Source organism: Muscardinus avellanarius (assembly GCF_963383645.1).
Source record: "Muscardinus avellanarius genome assembly, chromosome: 4".
Taxonomy (NCBI): Eukaryota; Metazoa; Chordata; class Mammalia; order Rodentia; family Gliridae; genus Muscardinus; species Muscardinus avellanarius.
The window spans coordinates 156,198,924-156,219,356 of NC_137789.1; the positions used below are offsets into that span (position 1 = coordinate 156,198,924).

The 20,433-nt window shown below is 44.9% G+C and overlaps 1 protein-coding gene across 1 annotated transcript; it reads right to left on the bottom strand.

Moving 5' to 3' along the window:
* Positions 1–8,103: 8,103 nt before the first annotated feature.
* TEX36 (testis expressed 36) lies at positions 8,104–20,223 on the bottom strand (the record flags this gene model as incomplete). The annotated part of the gene is given in 5 exon segments (XM_080694880.1): positions 8,104–8,166; positions 8,168–8,401; positions 10,400–10,480; positions 11,163–11,294; positions 20,173–20,223. Coding segments are annotated over 5 exon segments (561 nt in total).
* Between the last annotated feature and the right edge of the window lie 210 nt (positions 20,224–20,433).

Sequence of the window (20,433 nt, forward strand, 5' to 3'; positions counted from 1 at the left end):
CTGGCCTCGGCACTGGCCTAACCCCTCGGCAGGCTCCGATCCCAGCCTCCGAGACTCCGGCACCAGCCTTGCCTCGCGGCAGGCTCCGATCCCAGCCTCACTGGCCCCAGCACCGGCCTAACCCCTCGGCAGGCTCCAATCCCGGCCTCAGAGATCCCAGCACCAGCCTTGCCTCATGGAAGGCTCCGATGCTGGCCGCTGGCCCCGACACCAACCTAACCCCTCGGCAGACTCCAATCCCAGCCTTGGAGGCCCTGGCACCGGCCTTGCCTCACGGCAGGCTCCAATACAGGCCTGTGGTCCCGACACCGGCCTGACCCCTCAGCAGGCTCCGATCCCAGCCTCGGAATCCCCAGTACCGGCCTTGCTTCATGGAAGGCTCCGATCCCGGCCACGCTGGCCCTGGCACCGACCTGACCCCTCGGCAGACTCCGATCCCAGCCTCGGAGACCCCAGCACTGGCCTTGCCTCACTGGCCTTGCCTCACCGGCCTCGCTGGCCCCAGCACCAGCCTAACCCCTCGGCAGGCTCTGATCCCGGCCTCGGAGGCCTCAATAGCGGCCTTGCCTCACAGAAGGCTCCAATCCTAGCCTTGTTGGCCCCGGCACCGGCCAAACCCCTCAGCAGGCTCTGATCCTGGCCTCGAAGGCCCCAGCACTGGCCTTGCCTCATGGTATGATCTGATCCTGGCTTCACTGGCCCCAGCACCGGCCTAACCATTCGGCAGGCTACGATCCCGGCCTCGGAGGCTCCAGCACCGGCTTTGCCTCACAACCGGCTCTAATCCCAGCTTTACTGTGTCCGTTGCAGGCCTCACCCCTCGGCAGGCTCTAATCCGAGCACCCTCTTCACCCAACCATTTGTCCCACGTTCTCGAGGGTGCGTGGTTGTAGCATTCTGCCTCTGGGGTCATTACTTCAAAGGTTCCAGGTGTAATGCATCAGATCTCTGCCTCCCCTGAGTACTTGCCACTGCCATTGCCATTGCCTCCACCATTTCAAATCTTTCCCAAGCTCTTTTTCCACTCTGAATGTTGTCCAGTGTTCCTAAACATGCGCAACGGTAGTATTCGACCTTTGGTGTAATTTCTCCAAAAAATAATAATAATAATAATGTTGGTAGGCTCTGATTTCTGCTTCTTCTGAATACAAGTCTCCACTGCCAATGTGGAGACCTCTTTCAGCACCACCTTTCTCCTTGGTCTCCGCTAAAGTCTCTCTCCTTACAGGTGATGCCTAAGATTCTTAACAATGTAGAAAAGAAGCAGTCCTCCTTAGCAGGGAATTTTTCCAATAATTCCAGTTCATTTGGATAAGTTTTGTCTGCATCTCCAGTATCCTGGCATCCGCCATGGCCTCCTTGACCCCTCTCCAATATTTTCCTTTTTTCTTTTTCTTTTCCTTTTTTTACAGGGCCCTTCCAGGTGGAAAGGGGGTCGCCTAGGGGTGCCCCACCAGTGCCTGTCTACCCGCCCAGGGTCGGGGCCAGAGGCCCGGACCACAGGGTCCTTCTGGGTGGGGTGGGGGTCACCTAGGCCCCGCCAGCGTCTGACCACCCGCCCAGGGTCAGGGCCAGAGGCCCGGGCCACAGGGTCCTTCCAGGTGGAAGAGGAGTCGCCGAAGGGTGTCCCGCCAGCGCCTGCCCACCTGCCCAGGGTCGGGGCCAGAGGCCCGGAACACAGCGTCCTTCCGGGTGCAGAGGGGGTCACCGAAGAGTGTCCCGAAAGCGCCTGCCCACCTGCCCAGGGTCGGGGCCAGAGACCCAGACCACAGGGTCCTTCCAGGTGGGGAGGGAGTCGCCAAAGGGTGCCACGCCAGCTCCTGCCCACCCGCCCAGGGTCAGGGCCAGAGGCCCGAACCAACCCTAAGCATTTAAAATCCCTATAAAACCAAAAACAAATGTGCTGCTCTGGAGTGAAATCCTTATAAAACAAACAATTTAATGTGATTAAAATTAGGAAGAAAGGAAGAAGGAAAGAAAGGAAAAAAGGCAGGGGACAGATGTAAGGAGGGAAGAGGAAGGGGACCATTCAGACCAATCTTCATAAAATAAATTGAAAAGACATTCAGAGATCTGCACCTGAAAAGAGCACCGGACATTTGCAATTCAGGTAAGCAGCTTCCCGGGGTAGGAAGGAGAGAGAGCAGTCCTCAACTCAAAGCTGCAGCTGCAAAGTTAAACAAAAAGGTAACAGGTGGCATTTTCATAATGTATTCAAGAGAATAAGTCATCATAACCAACCAGAGTTTATCCCAAGAAGGCTAGAATGGTCCAGAGTAGAAATTCCGTTGATATACCTGTTATGTTAACAAATTAATATACAAACGGTGTATGATGATGTCAGTAAGTATCAGGACACTATGGCTATAATGTCACTCCATAAATAAATAGTAAGAACTGTGACACAAACTCTTAGCCTGACCTAATAACCTTAGACAAAGGAAGTTCTAAGCAAGGCATGGAATCCAGAAACCACTGAATCAAAGACTCATTCATTTTACTACATTAAAAAATGTGCAAGGCTAAAAACATAGGTATGTCCCATAATGTAAGACGTTATTAACAAAAAAAAAAACGTGGAAAGGAGTTTAGGGGCAGAGTGGGGGGGTGGGAACTGTGTACTTTTTATCAACTTTTCTTTCACCTTAAAAAATTGCTCTAAGAAATAAAGCCTGGAGCTATGGAGATGAGTGTGAAGATGTATCAGAAAACCGGGAGTGGATCCATCATATGATCCAGCTATACCACTCCTGGGTATCTTTCCAAAGGGACTGAAATCAGAAAATTATAGCAATATATGTATGTCTATGTTTATAGCAGCAGATCTCACAATAGCCAAATTATGGAACCCACCTAGATATCTACCAACAGATGAATGGATTGCAAAATTATGGAATACACACGCAGTGGAATTCTACTAAGCAATCAACAATAACAAAATTATCTCATTTGCAGGAAAATGGATGGACCCAGAGAACATTATATTAAGTGATTTTAGCTAGTCACAGAAAGAGGAGGGTCTTATGTTTTCTCTCATATGCAGGAGCTAAGGAGTAATGGGGATATGAGAGAGAGAGGAGAGAAACCCCAGTGGAACCAGGGAGGTGGTCGAAGGGAAGGAGAAGGGGGAGAGGGAGGATCAGTGAAGGAATTACTACCATTGGCTTTATGTACAAATGTGAGAACACCACTGTCAGTCTCAATACCCTATATAGGACAGGAGGAACCGGGGAGGGGGCCGGGGAGAAGCCCAGCAAGTGCTGTGTGCACGTAGGTCACTAGCACTAGGAACTTAGCTTATATCAGCTTATATACGTGTGTTCCTGTGCACACACACACACAAAAACTCAACGAGCTTGATAAAGTATTTCAAACACATTAGAAGAGTTTAATACCTCAATATATAGAGAAATCATCCAAATTAGTAAACAAAAACCAAAATAATAGAAAATCAGTGAAAGACACAGATAAACAGTTCACAGCCAAAGAAATACGAATTGTTTTGCAATGACTACAAGCAATAAGAGAAATGCAAATTAACACGCGACACCATTTTTAATCAGGCATGGTGACACACGCCTGCAATCACAGCAGTTGGGTGGCGGAGACAGAAGGATCGCAGGTTCAAGGCCAGCATGTGGTGACTTAGCAGGACCCTGTCTCAAGATGAAAAAATAAAATAGTGTTGGTGGTATAGCTCAGAGGTGGAATGCTCTGGTTAAAACCCTAGTACCCCCCGCAACACACACACACACAAATGCAATGCCATTTTTACGCTAACAAATTGGCAAATATAAAGTGTTGGTAACACAGGGATGTGGGAAGATGGGTGCTTTGAGTTCTCACATCTCTTTAGTTAAAGTAGCTGAAGCACATGCTGCCTTAGGGAATGTGACACCAAGAACTAAAACCCAAAGTCCGCACACTCTTTAATCACTCTGTTTAAATACCCTATTTTGATGTGTTTGCATATAACAATGTGCATAGATGGGTGCAAATATTTATCGATAAAGATACCACCTTGTTTACAGTTTATAGTAAGAAGACTGGAGATTGCCCACGCGGTCATCTGAAGATTTCAAGACCTACAGCACAGCCATGTGAGGGAGTATCAGGCAGCCACACTTAAAAAAGAAGTGGATTTTAAGTATGACTATGGGATAACTTTGAGGAGATATTTGTTAATGTAGTTGGTGGGAAGTGGCAAGAAGGAACAGTGGGATGGTGTGTGTGTGTGTGTGTGAGTGTGTGTGTGTGAGTGTGTGTGAGTGTGTGTGTGAGTGTGTGTGAGTGTGTGTGAGTGTGTGTGTTGTGTGAGTGTGTTGTGTGAGTGTGTGTGTGAGTGTGTGTGAGTGTGTGAGTGTGTGAGTGTGAGTGTGAGTGTGTAAGAGAGAATCTACGCATAGACTACCCAGGGAAGGATGTGGACCAAACATCACCATAGAGCTAACCGTAGGAGAGAAAGCATGGACTAGAAGTCAGAAATATGAGGAAAATTGGTCCATGCACATAAACTTCAATAATAATTTAAGACCAGGAAAACCTGGGAAACAGACTATTGGAGAGTGTTGAGCTAGGCAAATAAAGATTCTCTCTCTGCGAACTAGAACCAGAGCCAGATTTCTTGGGGACAATGAGATGCAACTCCAATAAATTCAGAAATAAGATGAAGGTGTCACTCTCCTGTGGCAATGTTAAAATTGTGCCCTTCCCCTGCCCAGGGACAAGCACTAATGTAAGAGACGATACATAACTATCACGTCTTCAAAGGGTTCAGTTGTTTACCTAAAAAACTAAGAAAAGAGTCAAATAAAAAAAATGTTAAAATTTTATTTTTACTTTTAGATTATTTATCAGAAATTTAGCCAAGTGAACAAATACAAAGTTCATATACAGAAATCGATAGCTTTTTCATGCCTCAGTCAAAACCAATCTAAAAATGCAACTTAAAAAAATGCCATTGAAAATAGCCACACATTTTCAAAATATGCAGGAATAAGTAAAAAAATGTCTGACCTATGTAAGGAAAATTATAAACTTTACTGGATATAAAAGTAAGATTAGAATAAATGGGGAAACAGTTCACAATAAAGGTATCCCATAAATTGATGTCTAAATTTGGGAAAATTATATCGAATTGGCAATGAATTTTTTTTACTAGACAACTTATTTAAAATTCAAACATAGAAGCCAGGCGTGGTGATACACACTTGTAATCCCAGCATTCCGGAGGCTAAGACTGGAGGATCACAGTTCGCAGACAGTCTCACCTACTTAGTGAGGCCCTCTGCAACTTAGTGAGACCCTGTTTCAAAATAAAGAATAAAAAATAGGGCAGGAGGTGTAGCTGGGAGGTCAAATGCCCCTGAGTTCCATCCCTAGACCTGCAAATAAATAAATAAATAAATAAATAAATAAATAAATAAATAAATAAATTCAAACATAGGAAAAATACCCAAGAATAAACAAGAAAATCTGGGTATAGAATAGTGATACTGCCCACCTAATGAAAGGACATATAAATGGCTACCACAAGAGAAAAGATACCCTACTTTACTAGTAATTAGAGAAATGCAAACTAAGAAAACAATAAGAGAACCTTTCAGGAGGGTCTTTAAGTATTCTCACTATTTTTAGGGGGATGGTGGTACTGAATATTAAACCCAGGGCCAGTCTACATCATCTGAGCCACCCCCCCCAAACCTTTATTTATTTATTTGTTTGTTTGTTTGTTTGTTTGTTTATTGTGGGTCTGGGGATGGAGCCCAGGGGCATTTGACCTCCGAGCTACACCCCTTGCCCTATTTTTTTTTATCCTTTATTTTGAAACCAGGTCTCACTGAGTTGCAGAGGGTCTCACTAAGTAGCTGAGGCTGTCTGCGAACTGCGATCCTCCGGTCTCAGCCTCCTGAATGCTGGGATGACAAGCCTGCGCCACCACGCCTGGCATATATTTTTGTTTTCAAACAAGGTCTTACTAAGTTGCTGAGTGTCTGCCTATACTGCGGAGGCTGGTTTCAAGCTTGCAATCCACCTGTCTCAGTCTCCCAAGTAGTAGAACTAGGTTTATGTCACCATGCCCAGGTTTTATGATTGATTGATTGATTGATTGATTGATTGATTTTTGTGGTGCTGAGGACTGAACCCAGGGGCATTCTATATCCAAGCTACACCTCCAGCCCTATTTTTATTCTTTATTTTTAAACAGGGTCTCACTAAGTTACTGAGGTCCTCACTAAGTAGCTGAGGCTGAACATGAACCCGGATCCTCCGGATCCTCCAGTCTCAGCCTCCCAAATGCTGGGATTACAAGTGTGTACCACCATGCCTGGCTCTTCCAGCTTTTAAATGTTCTTTTTTTTTTTTTTTTTTTTTTTTTTGGTGGTTCTGGGGTTCCTGGAAGCCCTTCTACCTCTGGGCTACACTCCCAGACCTATTTTTATATTTTTATTTAGAAACAGGGTCTCCTAAGCCAGCGCGCGCGGCTGGCTTCGAACCTGCGCGATCCTCCTGTCTCCGCCTCCCAAGCGCGGGGATGACAAGCGTGCGCCACCACGCCCGGCTTAAATGTTCTTAAATATCCAAAAGGCAATGTGAGTGGAAAGAAACGAAAGCTGACAGATTCCACTGGCGAGAGTTAACAGGCCCTTCTTTCAAAAACAATTGGGCAGTAACTTGACCTGTGCTTCCTGTCCTCTCCAGGACTAACCAGGTACCTCTTCAACCAACGCGCGCGCAAACACACACCTAAAGAGGCTGATCTAACATGTTCTAATAATACCGTGCTGACCCCAGTTATTAAAAATTCAAGTGCTCATTAATAAGAAAAAAAATTTTTTTTGGTGGCACTGGGGTTCCTGGAAGCCCTTCTACCTCCAGGCTACACTCCCAGACCTATTTTTATATTTTTATTTGGAAACAGGGTCTCTTAAGCCAGAGAGACTGGCTTTGACCCTGCGCGATCCTCCTGTCTCCGCCTCTCGAGTGCGGGGATTACAAGCGTGCGCCACCACACCCGGCCAGTAAGAAAATAATTTTTAAAAACAAGCTGAGGATGGTGACATCACCTGTTATCTCAGCTTCTCAGGAGGCTAAAATGAGGAGGAGCCCATGTTTGAGGCCAGCCTCACTACCTTAGTGAGATGCTGTTTCAAAATAAAAACTAAAAGGGGTTGGGATATAACTCAATGTTATATATATATATATATATATATATATATATATATATATATATATATATATATATAGAATGTTCCTGGGTTTTTTTATTTCTAGTACAAAAAAAATCAACAAAATCATATCCATAATGGGGAATTCGGTGCAGACACTTAAAAAAAATCAGTCTGGCCTAACATTCACAAGGCCCTGGGTTCGATCCCCAGTACTAAAAAAAAAAAAAGAAAAAAAATTCGATTTATACTGACACAAGAACTCCAAAATGCGTGATTAAATATCAAAAGAAAATTATAGAATGGTGTATACTGTGAGGCACAGTTTATGTTCCAAGCTTTATTTATTGAGGCACATGTGTATGACTGTAAAGACGCAGAATAAGAGCAAACAGTTGATAGAAATGGGGGAAGTAGGAGAGTGGTAGCATCTCCGGGGCCTTTTTATTTCTCTGTATTGCTTGAAATTTCAAAATGTAGCTAGTCATTGTGGTGCACATTTATAATCCCAGCATTTGGGAGGCTGAGACAGGAGGGTCGTGGTTTGGGGCCAGCCTCAGCTACTTAGTGAGTCCTTTTGCAACTCAGTGAGACCCTGTTTCAAAATAAAGAATATAAAATAGGGCGAGGGCTGTAGCTCAGAGGTAGAATGCCCCTGGGTTCCACCCCTAGTACCGCAAAAAAAAAGAAAGAAAGAAAGAAAGAAATTTTATGACATTTGTAATTTTTAAAATCCCCCAAAGATGTGAAAATATTAAAAAATTATTTACACATGCATATCTTATTTTCTAAGAGGATCTGATTGTTTTTCAACCTTATTAAATATTACTGAATTTCAAAAACAAAATGGTAGTGCTGGAGCCGACATCATCCTTTTAAGGTTGTCTGGTGAAACAGTAACATTACAAAACTTGTCCAGGATCTTCCTGAAGAATTAGTGTTCCAAAGAGAAATCAGCGTTTTTGTCAAGATCAAGCCTTCTTGGGGAATTTTTTTTTCAAGCCTTCTGCATAGCTTTGCTCAGGAATAAACTTCAAAGTGCTCCATATCTCATTATAACATCTTGGAAAACGTCTAAAGGTTGGGACCACTGTGGTCTCCTTATAAACATACGATATTTGGTTATTTGAAAAGCCATCAAGACAAGACGGGATGTAGTCACATGCCCAGAGGTTGAAATTCCTAGATACATGTTGCCTTTTATCTGGGGAGGTCTTCTTAAGTCCCAAGCCCTGGAGAAGAATGATAAAATTAGTGGGGAAATATTCAAAGTCATATGGTTTTGAGATATTGTAATGTATCCATGCCAGCTAGTTGGCATGGATACAGTACAGTGCACCCTACAGCATCACCCAGACTGTCCTTTAAAGCAAAATGTGGTGGCACATGCTTGAAATCCCAGTACAAGACTGAGACAAGAGCATGGAAGGTTCGAAGCCAGCCTCAGCAGCTTAGTGAGGGTCACAGCAACTTAGTGAGACCCTATTTCCAAGTAAAATATAAAAAAATAGGTCTAGGAGTGTAGCCTGGAGGTAGAAGTCCCCTGAGTTCCATCCTCAGTAACACATGCGGGCACACACACACACACACACACACACACACACACACACAGTCTCCTTTACCAAACTGCTGAATGCCACAAATGGACACAACATCCAGGTTGTATCTTAGTGATATCAGGCTTTCCAGTGTCCCAAAGGGACTATACTTTTAGAAACACAGAAGGAAAACCCAAGAAAGGCCCTCCAGAGATGCCTATACACCAGCCTGGACTCCTGGGGACCGGGGCGGGTTCTCTGCACCCCAGCAGTTTCCTGGCCTCCCCATCCCTGGCTGCCTCCCAGCACACAGCAAGACAGATGATTCAAGAGGTGGCGACACACACCTGTAATCCCAGGATTTGAGAGGCTAAGACAGGCAGTCTGAGGACAGCCTCAGCAAGTGGTGACACTCTCAGAAACTTAGTGAGATTCTATTTCTAAATTTAAAAAATAATAATTAAAAAGGGATCAGAGGATATCTTAGAGGTAGAATGTCCCTGAGTGCAAACCCTGGTACAAATAAAATTGGGGGAAAAAAAAGTATCTGATATGCATAACCTGTTGAACATGCTGGACGTTGCCATATTTGAAGTAAAGTTTCTATTGAACGCCTACTGCTTTGCACCACCATAAAGTGGAAAATTTTAAGTCAAACCATGGTAAACTGAACATCAGTATTACCAATTTCACCTGATTATTTGTGTGTGCGTGCGTGTGTGGGTTTGGGGATGGAACCCAGAGGCATTTGACCTCTGAGCTACTCCCCCTGCCCAATTTTTTATTCTTTATTTTGAAACAGTGTCTCACTAAGTTGCAGAGGGCCTCACTAAGTAGCTGAGGCTGTCCGAGAACCGCGATCCTCCGATCTCAGCCTCCCAAATGCTGGGATTACAAGCGTGCGCCACCACGCCCGGCTGCCTGATTCTTTTACTTACTGTAGAAACAAAGCTACTTAAAATTGCACATGCCAGCCAGGATGTGATGGTTTGCTCCTGCAATCCTAGTACTTGGGAAGCCCAGGCAATAGGATGGTAGGTACGAGGACAGCTTCAGCAACCTAAGAAGACTCTCAGTGACCTAGAGAGACCCTGTTGCTAAACAAAAAAATAAAAAGAGCCGGGGGTGTAGCTCAGAAGTAGAATGCCCCTGGGTTCCATCCCCAGCATCAAAAAAATGAAAAACAATTACATCTGCAGCTATCACTATATATCTACAGCACAGTGCTATGTTCGCCACCACTAACAAGTACCATCAGACTTTAAATTCTCCAGTGATGGGAAGCTCACCACCTAGAGAAAAGGCAGCTCCGGTTATTAGGAAATCCTTCCTTATGTTTACTCTTCTCTCCCCCTGGCTCCTCCCTGGGGGTCCCAGCTCTGCCATCCAGGGAAATGTATATCCCTCCTTCATGAGAACACTCAGGAGAGACACTTAAGGAGAGGCCCTTTGAGAAGCTCGGGGTATCCATTAATGGAGGCAGAAGGCCGGTGTAGACCAAATGCTGCTCCCCACGGAGGGGCCCTAGCAGATTTCTGTTGTATCCCCTTAATGCGTCGTGTTTAAGGACCTTGCTTTGCTTAGACCTTGTTCTGGTTTTGAGGTCACTCTCCTGTCTTCAAAAGCCTCAGAAAAGTTAAGATCCCTAACGCTGCTCCCCACTTAATCAGTAATATAAAATGAAATACTCACGGAGTCGAGGTAATAGCCACAGTTCTGAAAACTGTGGCGATTGTCGTGCACAGAAAAGGGGAAGCAGTTGTTGACGGCTTGCTGGAGAAGAGCAAGGGGAGGGAGGGAAGACACACATTACACCAGCACGCTCTCAGGACGCCCCATTGCCGGGCAAAGCCACCCGTCAGTAAGGGCCTTAAGCCCACAGCCAGCAGGAGCCAAGGGCACAGGACGCGGGGATGTGGCTGTGCCTGCCAGCGGGGGAGCTGAAACTCAACCTTACTGCTAACTTTCTGAAAATCAGAAAAATTCTTCTCGAAAGGCAGCAATGGAGACACATGCGGACTCACAGAACCCAAAGCAGAAAAGACTTTGGGGGCCACGTGGGCCAACTTCTTTGACGAGTGAGGATCGCAGAAGCCCGGAGCCCCGGCCCAGGCCATGGTGAGCTCGGTAGATGTAAGGGCCGCGTCTGCTCCTTCCTGAGCTACCACGGGCCCCTGAAGTTGCTCGTGAACTGTCCAGAGAGGCAGAGTGTGACTGTCTCTGAACTCAGTGCATGACCTGAGGTCACTGCTGAGGGGACCGGCTCCTTGTCTGGGCCAGGAGGGAGCTGCTTCTACGGAGTCGACAGACCAGGCTCAAGGATGCCAAGGGGACCTGAGCGCAGCAGGGATGGTGAGCAAGCAGTTCCTTAAGGTTAGAACTGTCTGCACAAATGTCAAGGCCTGACCCATCAGAGGGCCATGGAGCTGGTGCTGTGGCCAGTGCTGGGACTCACCTTCTCCCGGACTTTGTAGATTGGTGGCAGCTTCCCCTCCACTTGCCCAGACAAACATGGACATCGAGGATCCTTCAGCGCTGCCTTTGTGATGGATTCTGGTGTCTTCTGCGTTAGTCCAATGTGAGGGAACTGGAAGAACAGAACCAGACACATGTGAATTACAAGCCAAGCAGCAGGGCTTCCTTTGTAAAGGGATTAAAATGCAATTTTGGGTGCTTCTGGCATGCTATGGAAATTGTATGATTTTCATAATTTTCAAGTATTCTGGCCAAGACAAAAAAAAAAAAAAAAACTATAATGGCCCAGACACATGGCTTGATTATTCCAGGTTGCAGGGGCCATCCCCGCCAGGGAGGGCGGGCTCTGGGAGAGTGCACAGATGTCCTGGGAGAAGATGGAGAGGTGTTATGTGAGATCCTCCCGGGGCAGGCCTCCTGCCTGAGGATGGAGGCAGGCACCGGGGTGAGCCTGAGACAGGAGACTAGGAACCGGGGGAGGGGGGGGTGCTGACTCTCCCTGGGATGTGGGATGGCAGGAGCCTGAGGCAGAGAGAATTGGAAGGAATAAAACAAATAAATGAAGATAGAGAAAGCTATCTGGGGGATCCTCGGGCTGTCCCTGCAAGAGGGCAGAAGGGAAACAGGACTGGGCAGAGGAAGATGGTCTCAACAAGGGCTCTGGTTGCTCCTTTGGGGAGCTCCGAGCAGGGGATGGAACACGGATGAGTTAGGGGTGAGGGAACCCCTAACTTGGATCAGTGCTTGGATCGACCGCCTGAGTGTGAAGCCAGCCTTCTCCTGCTAATTGAGCCTTAGACAGAGTTAACTTTACGAATGTCAGCTTCCTCGTGTATACGATGGAAATAAAAACACCTACTCGACAGGGTAGATGTGATGAAAAGAGAAAATACAAGTGCCCGACAGTGCTCGGTAACGTGGGCTGGTTCTGGTTTTGCTCAGGGCTGTCCCTTTCCGGTCCCCAAACACCTCTCCGGCACTTTCAGCGAGTCCTCCTCCCTTCCAGCTCTGTGGCTCGCTCTCCAGCCCCCTCCTGCAGTCACAGTATGACTGTATACTCGGCTGTGTTTGTTGACTGCCCGCACAAGACTGTGTTTAGTAGGGTACCATTGACGTAAAAAGGCGAGGAGACTGTTATAGATGTTACATACAAGGGGTATTCTCTGCCGCCACCGGAGGCCCGGAGATGCTGGGCACTGGCTAGGCCGTTTAAATGCCGAGCAGAAGTGGGAGAAAGAAAGCAACAGAATCCGAATGAGACTTACAACCCAGCACATTTATGTGAATAAATGACCCAGCTCACAAGACAATGCATAATTTACAAGAGTACGTTGAAACAAAAGAACTGCTATTAAATACATCTGAGCTGCAGCCCGGGGTGAGGGGAGAGAAGAGGCGGGGGTCAAGGACAACGAGACCAGCCGCCATGTGAGGTGCCGCGGGGCCCAGGCCCTCCCAAAGAACTTGGGGACGGCCATCGGCCTCTGAGGAGGCCTCCAGGGCAGGGGAAACTTTTTACCATTTGAGTTTTCTCAACTCAGTGAGTGTATTTGTTGACTTTTTTTTCCCACAAAAAAAATAAATTTAGTTTGTTCTGATGAGAGTTGCAATGCATACTCCTGGTTTAGAAAATCTCAAATAATAAGGAACAGCTTAAGGAAGGAAGTGAAATGCCCCTAAAATCCTATCACCCTTTTTCCTTCACCCCTGAAAGCGCAGCCCTTCACAATTCCTAACTGCATGTACATCTCTATGCATGGATAAGTGCACAAACATATGTCACCTGTAATTATATTACCCATGCGGCTCCTCAAAGCCCTAACACCTTTTTATTTATCAGAATATCAGAATTTCTCCCTCTCTTTCTAGTCACCCCCATTGCCACCAGATAACAATACTAACTGTGCCCTGAATCCTATATATGCACATATACACAAATATGCACAAATATATATACACATGCATACACACACTATATATATAATATATACATAAATATATCATATTTTTTGGTACAGGGGATTTAACTCAGGGGATATTCTACCTCTGAACTACATCCCCAGTCCTTTTTCTTTTTTATTTTGAAACAGGGTCTTGCTAAGTTAAAAAGGCTAGTCTCAAACCTATGCTCTTCCTATCTCAGATCCCCAAGTACTGGGATTATAAGAGCGCCACTATATATATATACACATATATATGTATATATATGTATATATACACACACATATGTATATGTATATATATATATGTATATATATGTTAAAGGTTTTTGAACAATTGCTTTATATTTTTTTCTAATTCATTCTGTATTTTAAGTATTTAAAAACAATTGCTTTTTAGCTGGGCATGGTGGTGCACACTTGTATCCCAGTATTTGGGAGACTGAGACAGGAAGATCACGGGTTCACAGCCAGCCTCACCCACTTAGTGAGGCCCTCCACAATTTAGTGAGACCCTATTTCAAAATAAAGAATAAAAAATAGGGACTTCCGGGAAGATGGTGACCGAGAAAAGCGGGGCTTAAGAGCCCTGCTAACAACAAATCTCCATTACCACAAAATCAGCGCCTTTCATAGTCAGAAAACACCATCACCAGAGAAACAAAAAAATCACCAGGCTCCAGAGAGAAAGCGGACTGAGAACAGAGCTCAGAGCCACAGAGGAGATACACCGGCCTCACGCCCGAGGATGCGGCAGCAACGCCATACTGCCGGCGGCAGCGGCAAATTCACTGGACAGCTACAGCAAGCTGAGGTGAGCCGCTGCAGAACAGCCAGGTGGGATTTCTCACCTCAGGTAAAATCTAAAGCTCCCAGTGGCTGAGCTCAGCACACACCGCAGGGATTCAGAGTGGAAATCAAAACCAAGAAGAAATACACCAGCCTCACGGCCGAGGGCATAGCAGCAGCGCCATATTGCCACCGGCGGCAGCAGCAGAGAATTCACCGAACCCAGTACAGCTACATCTGCGTACTCAAGAACAGTGAGTCAAATTGCGGGCCACAGAGGAGAAATCCCAGTACTGTACTCCCTGGGACTTGACCCAGTGGGGGAGGGGCAGTGGCAGAGATATCACACCATAGGAGAACGTGCAACCTGGCACCCCCCACAGTCTAAAGCAGCCTCTATCGACTCTCTGGGTCGGAGACTCTGTGATACAACCCAGTAAAGGAGTAGTGGGGTCTGAGATACCACAGACTCAAGCTCCAGAACACCTTAAGTGAAGTCATAGTGACCCAAGGGAAGAACCCAGAGAAGGCACAAACTTCCGAAATCATGGGAAAGAGGAATAATACTGGAGCAATGAATGCCCATAACCCCACAACATCAGAACCCGATAAAACAGAAAATCAGAGATTTCTAGAAGATCAAATCAGGAAAATAACTGTAGAAATAATAGAGGTGCTTCGAAAAGAACTCAGAGAGAGCCAAAAAGAGATAAAGGATGCAATTAATGAAGTAAAGGCCTCAATTCAAAGCACAAACAACTGATTAGACCACATGGAGAACAGAATCTCGCTCTTAGAAGATGATCATTCCAAAAATGAATGCATAGTTCCTAATCTAGAAAAAAATATCTGACAGCAGGAATCTGATATTGAAGAAATATGGGCCCATTTTAAGAGAGCTAACCTAAGAATTATTGGAATAGAGGAGGGAAAAGAAAGTGAAACCAAAGGGATCAACAATCTCTTCAAGGAAGTAATAGCAGAAATTTTTCCAAACATAGAGCAAGAGGTTGATACACAGATCCAGGAAACTTATAGAACTCCCTTTAGACAGGATCGGAGAAGAGGATCCCCACGCCACATAATTGTCAAAATGACCAATGTGGAAGCCAAGCAGAGAATCTTAAAGGCAACAAAAACAAAGGGCCAAGTGACATTCAGAGGCAAACCAATTAGAATCACTCCAGACTTCCCAAACCAAGTCATGAGAGCCAGAAGGGCTTGGAGTAACATATTCCAAACTCTGAAAGAAAACAACTTCCAGCCAAAAATTTCCTACCCAGCAAAACTTTCTATCAAATTAGATGGAGAAATAAGAAGCTTCCATGACAAACAGAAACTGAAGGAATTTATGTCTTCAAAACCATCGCTAGAGAAAATACTCAAAGAGATTAACTACAAAGAAGAAATAGGTAACACACACCAGAACCAGAGAAACAAGAGTTTCCATCCAACAATCAACTAAGATTGGTTATCTGTGGAGATTCATTACTTATGTTAGTCTTTTACCTATCTCTAAAGGGTATTGTTTGCCTTTATTGTTGTTAATTTTTAGGATTTCTAGTTGGAATATTAATATACCTTCAGATATAGCATTTGGAAATATTTTATCCCATTCTATTAGTAACTGTTAACTCTGTTTACATTGTCTTTGGATATACAATATTTTTTTTATTTTTTAGGGAGTTTGTATACTCTTCTGTTGCCTGTGCCATTGAAATCATATCCAAGAAATCACTGCCAATTTCAATGTTGTGAGGTTTTATGACCCAGATTTTCTCCTAAAAGTTTATAGTCTTAAGATTTATATTTAGGTCTTTTATCTATTTTGAGTTAATATTTGTATATGGGATTAGGTAAGGGTCCAATTTTATTCTTTTCCATGTAATTATTATGTTTCAACAATATTTATTTAAAAGATTATTATTTCCACCACCAAATGTTCGTGGAAACCTTGTCAAAAATAACTTGACAGTATAGGGAAGAATTAGGTCTAGGCTTTTATTTAACTCCAATGGTTTATATATCTGCCTTTAGAATAGTACTACACTGTTTCAATTATTGTAGCTTTATATGGTTTGAAATCAGAAAATATATATCTTCTAGCTTTGTTCTTTTTCAAGATCATTTTGGGTATCTAGAGTCCATATTCCATATTAGGATAGATTTTTTTTCTGAAAAATAAATATATAAATATATGATAGTTTCACCTAAAAAAAATAGAAAAAAATTTTCTCTTGTAAGAAAGAAAGTAAAAAGAAATATTGAAATGTTATCTTTAAATCATCAAAAGCTTGGTATCAGACAAATGAAACTGTTATGTGAGATTATCATTTTTAATTTAGGATAAATTGCTATAATACTAGATGTCAACCACTAAGCCAAGCATGGGAGGGAGGGATGGGGAGAGAATGGGGTGGGGATCGGGTGGGGGCTGACTGGGCGATGTGTGCATGTATGTCTACAAAAGTTTGTATCCCACTATGATGTATGAATACAGTGCACCAATAAAAAAAAAAAAGAATAAAAAATAGGACTGGGGGTATAACTTGAAGGTAGAATGGCCAGGTTCAATCCCCAGTACCACCACCAAAAAAACAAAACCCTGCTTTTTAAACTTAGAGTTAATGCCAAGGGCTCCAGGCCTGTCACCTCCACCTCCTCCGGTCCCACCGAACCCCCGGCTCTCAGGGAGGCTGCAGAGCAGCAGGCCTCGCGGGGCGGCCGTTCTGACCCTAGGACTCATTGCTCTTGCCAGTTAAATGACAATTGACTTGAGTTCATCTGTATTCTGCAAGTCTATGGACCAAATCGCTGTAAAAAAATGACTCTAGCATTTTAATTTCACTCTTTTAACATACATATTTAATGGCTATAACATGATAGCTGTGAAATAAACCCTTCTGTTAGATATTGTAACCGTGAAGTATAGCTTTTTAACTAGTTGGCGGTGGAATTTTTGCTGCATTCAATCATTCAGTGACTGAAATATTAAACAGGAAAGTGAAAGTCGGTGGGGAAAGTCTTTCTTGCCCGGCAAGAGCCAGATTACAACCCCCAGGTCAACTGCAAGTCACTTCTAATGTGACGATTACCATCCTCCTAAACGGGCTGCTGCTGACTGGAAGCCGGCAATTTCTTTAATTTTCCAAAATCATCGACAAGTTTCTTTGGGAAAGTTCATGATCAGCACTATTTTTATGCTTTTAGGTGCTGATGGTGGAAAGGACCCATACCAAAGGCTCACGTCAGACTCCGGGGGACAGTGGTCCTTGCACCCAAACTCTGGGCACTGGGCCACCTGTGATTGGAGCATGAAATTTCAACCTATGAAACGTGGTTTTCTGACTTCTTTTATAACAGAACTTGACTCTATTTGGAGTAGCAATGTGATGAGTTAGAAAATACCTTCCCGGACTCCCTTGCAGCTAGATATGCCCTGGGACTCAATTAGCCTGAAGTGCGAGTGCAGTCTGGGCTCCACAGAAAGCTGTCATTTTTTTGTTGGTGTTGTTAAAAAAAAAAAAGGAGAGGGGCAGCCTTAGCTGGCAGGTGCCCTCTGTCTTTTTGCCCTTTAATCCTTCTTTTATTTTCCTGCCTGGGTTATGGGTTCACGACTTAGAGATGGAATAGTCCTGCACTAAAAATGGCAGAACAGAAGGCTACAAAGAACTGGAGCCTCTGGAGATTTGGGGAGCAGCTTTTCCAGCCATTGCTGCCTATTTCTAGGTGTTATTATTTCTTGAAAAATATAAATCCCTCCCTGGTTAAGACACTATAATCAGCTTTTAGTAATATTCAGTCAAACACAGTCCTTACTGGTATGGGAAAGCTACTTTGTCTAAGAAACTTAAATTTTCTCCTCAGGAGCAATTAGTATTATGTCGTTGACACTATTTCCCACTCTACTTGGCACTGAAGTCCAATTTTCCCTTATTCTCAACCTCTTATTTTAATATGTCCTTAAACTGATTGTAAATTGTTATTTATATTTTACTATTTCATTGTGTATATTTTCATACATTATTTCTATTCTTAGTGAAATAAGCAGGGTGTAAAGTTGTGTATGTGTGTGGCTACATGCACATGTGCACAGGATGTGCATATGTTGTAGTTAGCAAGTGCTGAGTAGTGACTGTGTTGATGCATTATACTGAACACTTTTTTTTCAGTGCTGGAGACTGAACCCAGATCAGGGCCTTGTGCATGCTAGACAAGGGCTCTACCATGAGCTACAACCCCAGCACTCTATTCGTTACCTCTGAATGAATTAAGTTGCACAATGGCCCTTTAGCCTCGGTCCAATATACTCCCATTTTACAGCTAATGAAACTGAGATCAGACTTTTAGTCTTAATCCAAGGTGATGTCCAAATGGGTATGGTTAGATTTTTTAAAGGCCACAGACCCAAATTTGTCAAATCTTCCTCCAGTTTTTTAAACAAACAAATATGTAATAGTTTTGTCTTTGTTGCTGCCCTGAAACAGATTACCTGCAGGGTGTTCTTAGAATCTGTCTCTCCCTGTAGGTGTTAAGAGGACCCAGGCGACACTACTGCTGCTCCTTTAGCTTTCCTTTTGTGAATGAGCTATAGAAACTGGAAAAGGGAGATAACTTATGAGTGCATTGTGTGTGTGTGTGTGTGTGTGTGTGTGTGTGTGTGTGTGTGTGTGTTTTACTGGGGACTGAACCTAGAGGCATTCTACCTCCATGCTATACCCCCAGTCCTACTTTACTTACTTATTTATTTATTTATTTATTTATTTATTTTGTGGCACTGGGGGTTGAACCCGGGGGCTTGTCTACCTCCGTGCTATACTCTCAGACCTATTTTATATTTTATTTGGAAACAGGGTCTCACTAAGTTGCTGAGAGCCTCACTAAATAGCTGAGGCTGGCCTCAAACCTGTGCGATCCTCCTGTTTCAGCCTCCCAAGTGCTGGGATTACAAGCATGTACCACCATGCCTGACTATTTATTTATTTTGAAACAGGGTCTCTGAGACACTGTTTGCTAAGTCTCACTACTGCTAAGGCTGTCCCTGAACCTGCAATCCTCCTATCTCAGTCTTCCACGTATTGGGATTACAGGTGTGTGTGGTTGAAATATACACATTAAAGAGCAGGTGTGGTGGTGCACATTGGTAATCCCAGTACTTGGGAGGCTGAGACAGGAGGATCTCAGGTTTGAGAACAGCCTCAGCAAATAGTGAGACTCTCGTCAACCTAGCAAGACCCTGTTTCAAAATAAGAAATAAAGCTGGGTGTGGTGGTACACGCTTGTAATCCCAGCATTCAGGAGGCTGAGACCTGACAATTGTGGTTCACAGACAACCTCACCTACTTAGTTAGGCCCTTTGCAACTCAGTGAGACCCTGTTTCAAAAAAAATAAAGAATAAAAAATAAGTCTGGGAGTGTAGCTCGGAGGTAGAATGCCCTTGGGTTCCATCCCCAGTATCACAAAAAAAAAAGAAAGAAAGAAAAATGGGGCTGCAGGTGTAGCATGGAGGTAGTATGCCTCTGGACTTGAAACCCAGTAACACACACACACACACACACACACACACACACACGAGAGGTTCTTGGGCTGACAAGGCTGAGCCCTCACACCCAGAAAGGACTGGATGTTCTTGAAGCTGGCAGAACAGTGACGCAGCCCAGTGGGCTCTGTAAGTGATGTCCAGAGGGGTCTGGCTGTGCGGGTCGTCTGAGGACACACTGGGACGGGAGCGTCTTCCAACTAGAGTTAGGTGACTAGGGGACCAGTGACTCCTGGACTCTGCCCACCGCATCAGCTGGCGGGGCTAAGCGTATCAGATTCCCCGCTGATGGGAGTTTGTGTAGAGGTGTCTAGCGTAACCTCAGTTCCCTCAGCAATATTTACGCAGTGAATCCTATACATAAGACCCTAGTCTAGGTGTTGGGAAAACACCGATGAATTGAAAAGACAAAGGCCTAACTCTCGTGGAACTTAATATTCTAAGAAGGAAAGAGAATCGACGCACACAAAGTGGTGAGGTAGAAGGCATGTCAGAAGACAGATGTCCTAGAAAAGGAGTCGGCGGCAGGTGACAATCGCCGCGCGGGTCCCAGTGCTGAGCGTATTACCTGCAGCATTTCCTTCGCCCCCCAGGCAAGCAGAGACCCCCATCGCACAGAGGGCCATCTACAGTCAGGCTGCAGTTACAGCAGCAGGGGTCTGGTCTGCGTCCTGCGCCCTGCCCCCCGTGAGCCCGGGAACACGTCCGCCATCTTTCTTACCCATTTTCCGTCCTTGTCTAGAGGGGGATTGAAGCGTCTCCCCTTGGTCATTGTCCTCGGGAGCTGAAGGTGGCTGCGGCTCACCTCTCCATGACCTTAGCGTCGCAGTCACGGCTGCTCCTCTTCCTTATTCCTGATCTTCACTTCTCAGCCTCCACCAGGAGGCAGAGCCGGGGCACCCACCGTGTCACAGAATGGGGCATGCCATCACAATGGGCAGAGGGGTCTTCTAAGGCCCCTGAGGATTCCTGCCACAGGGTC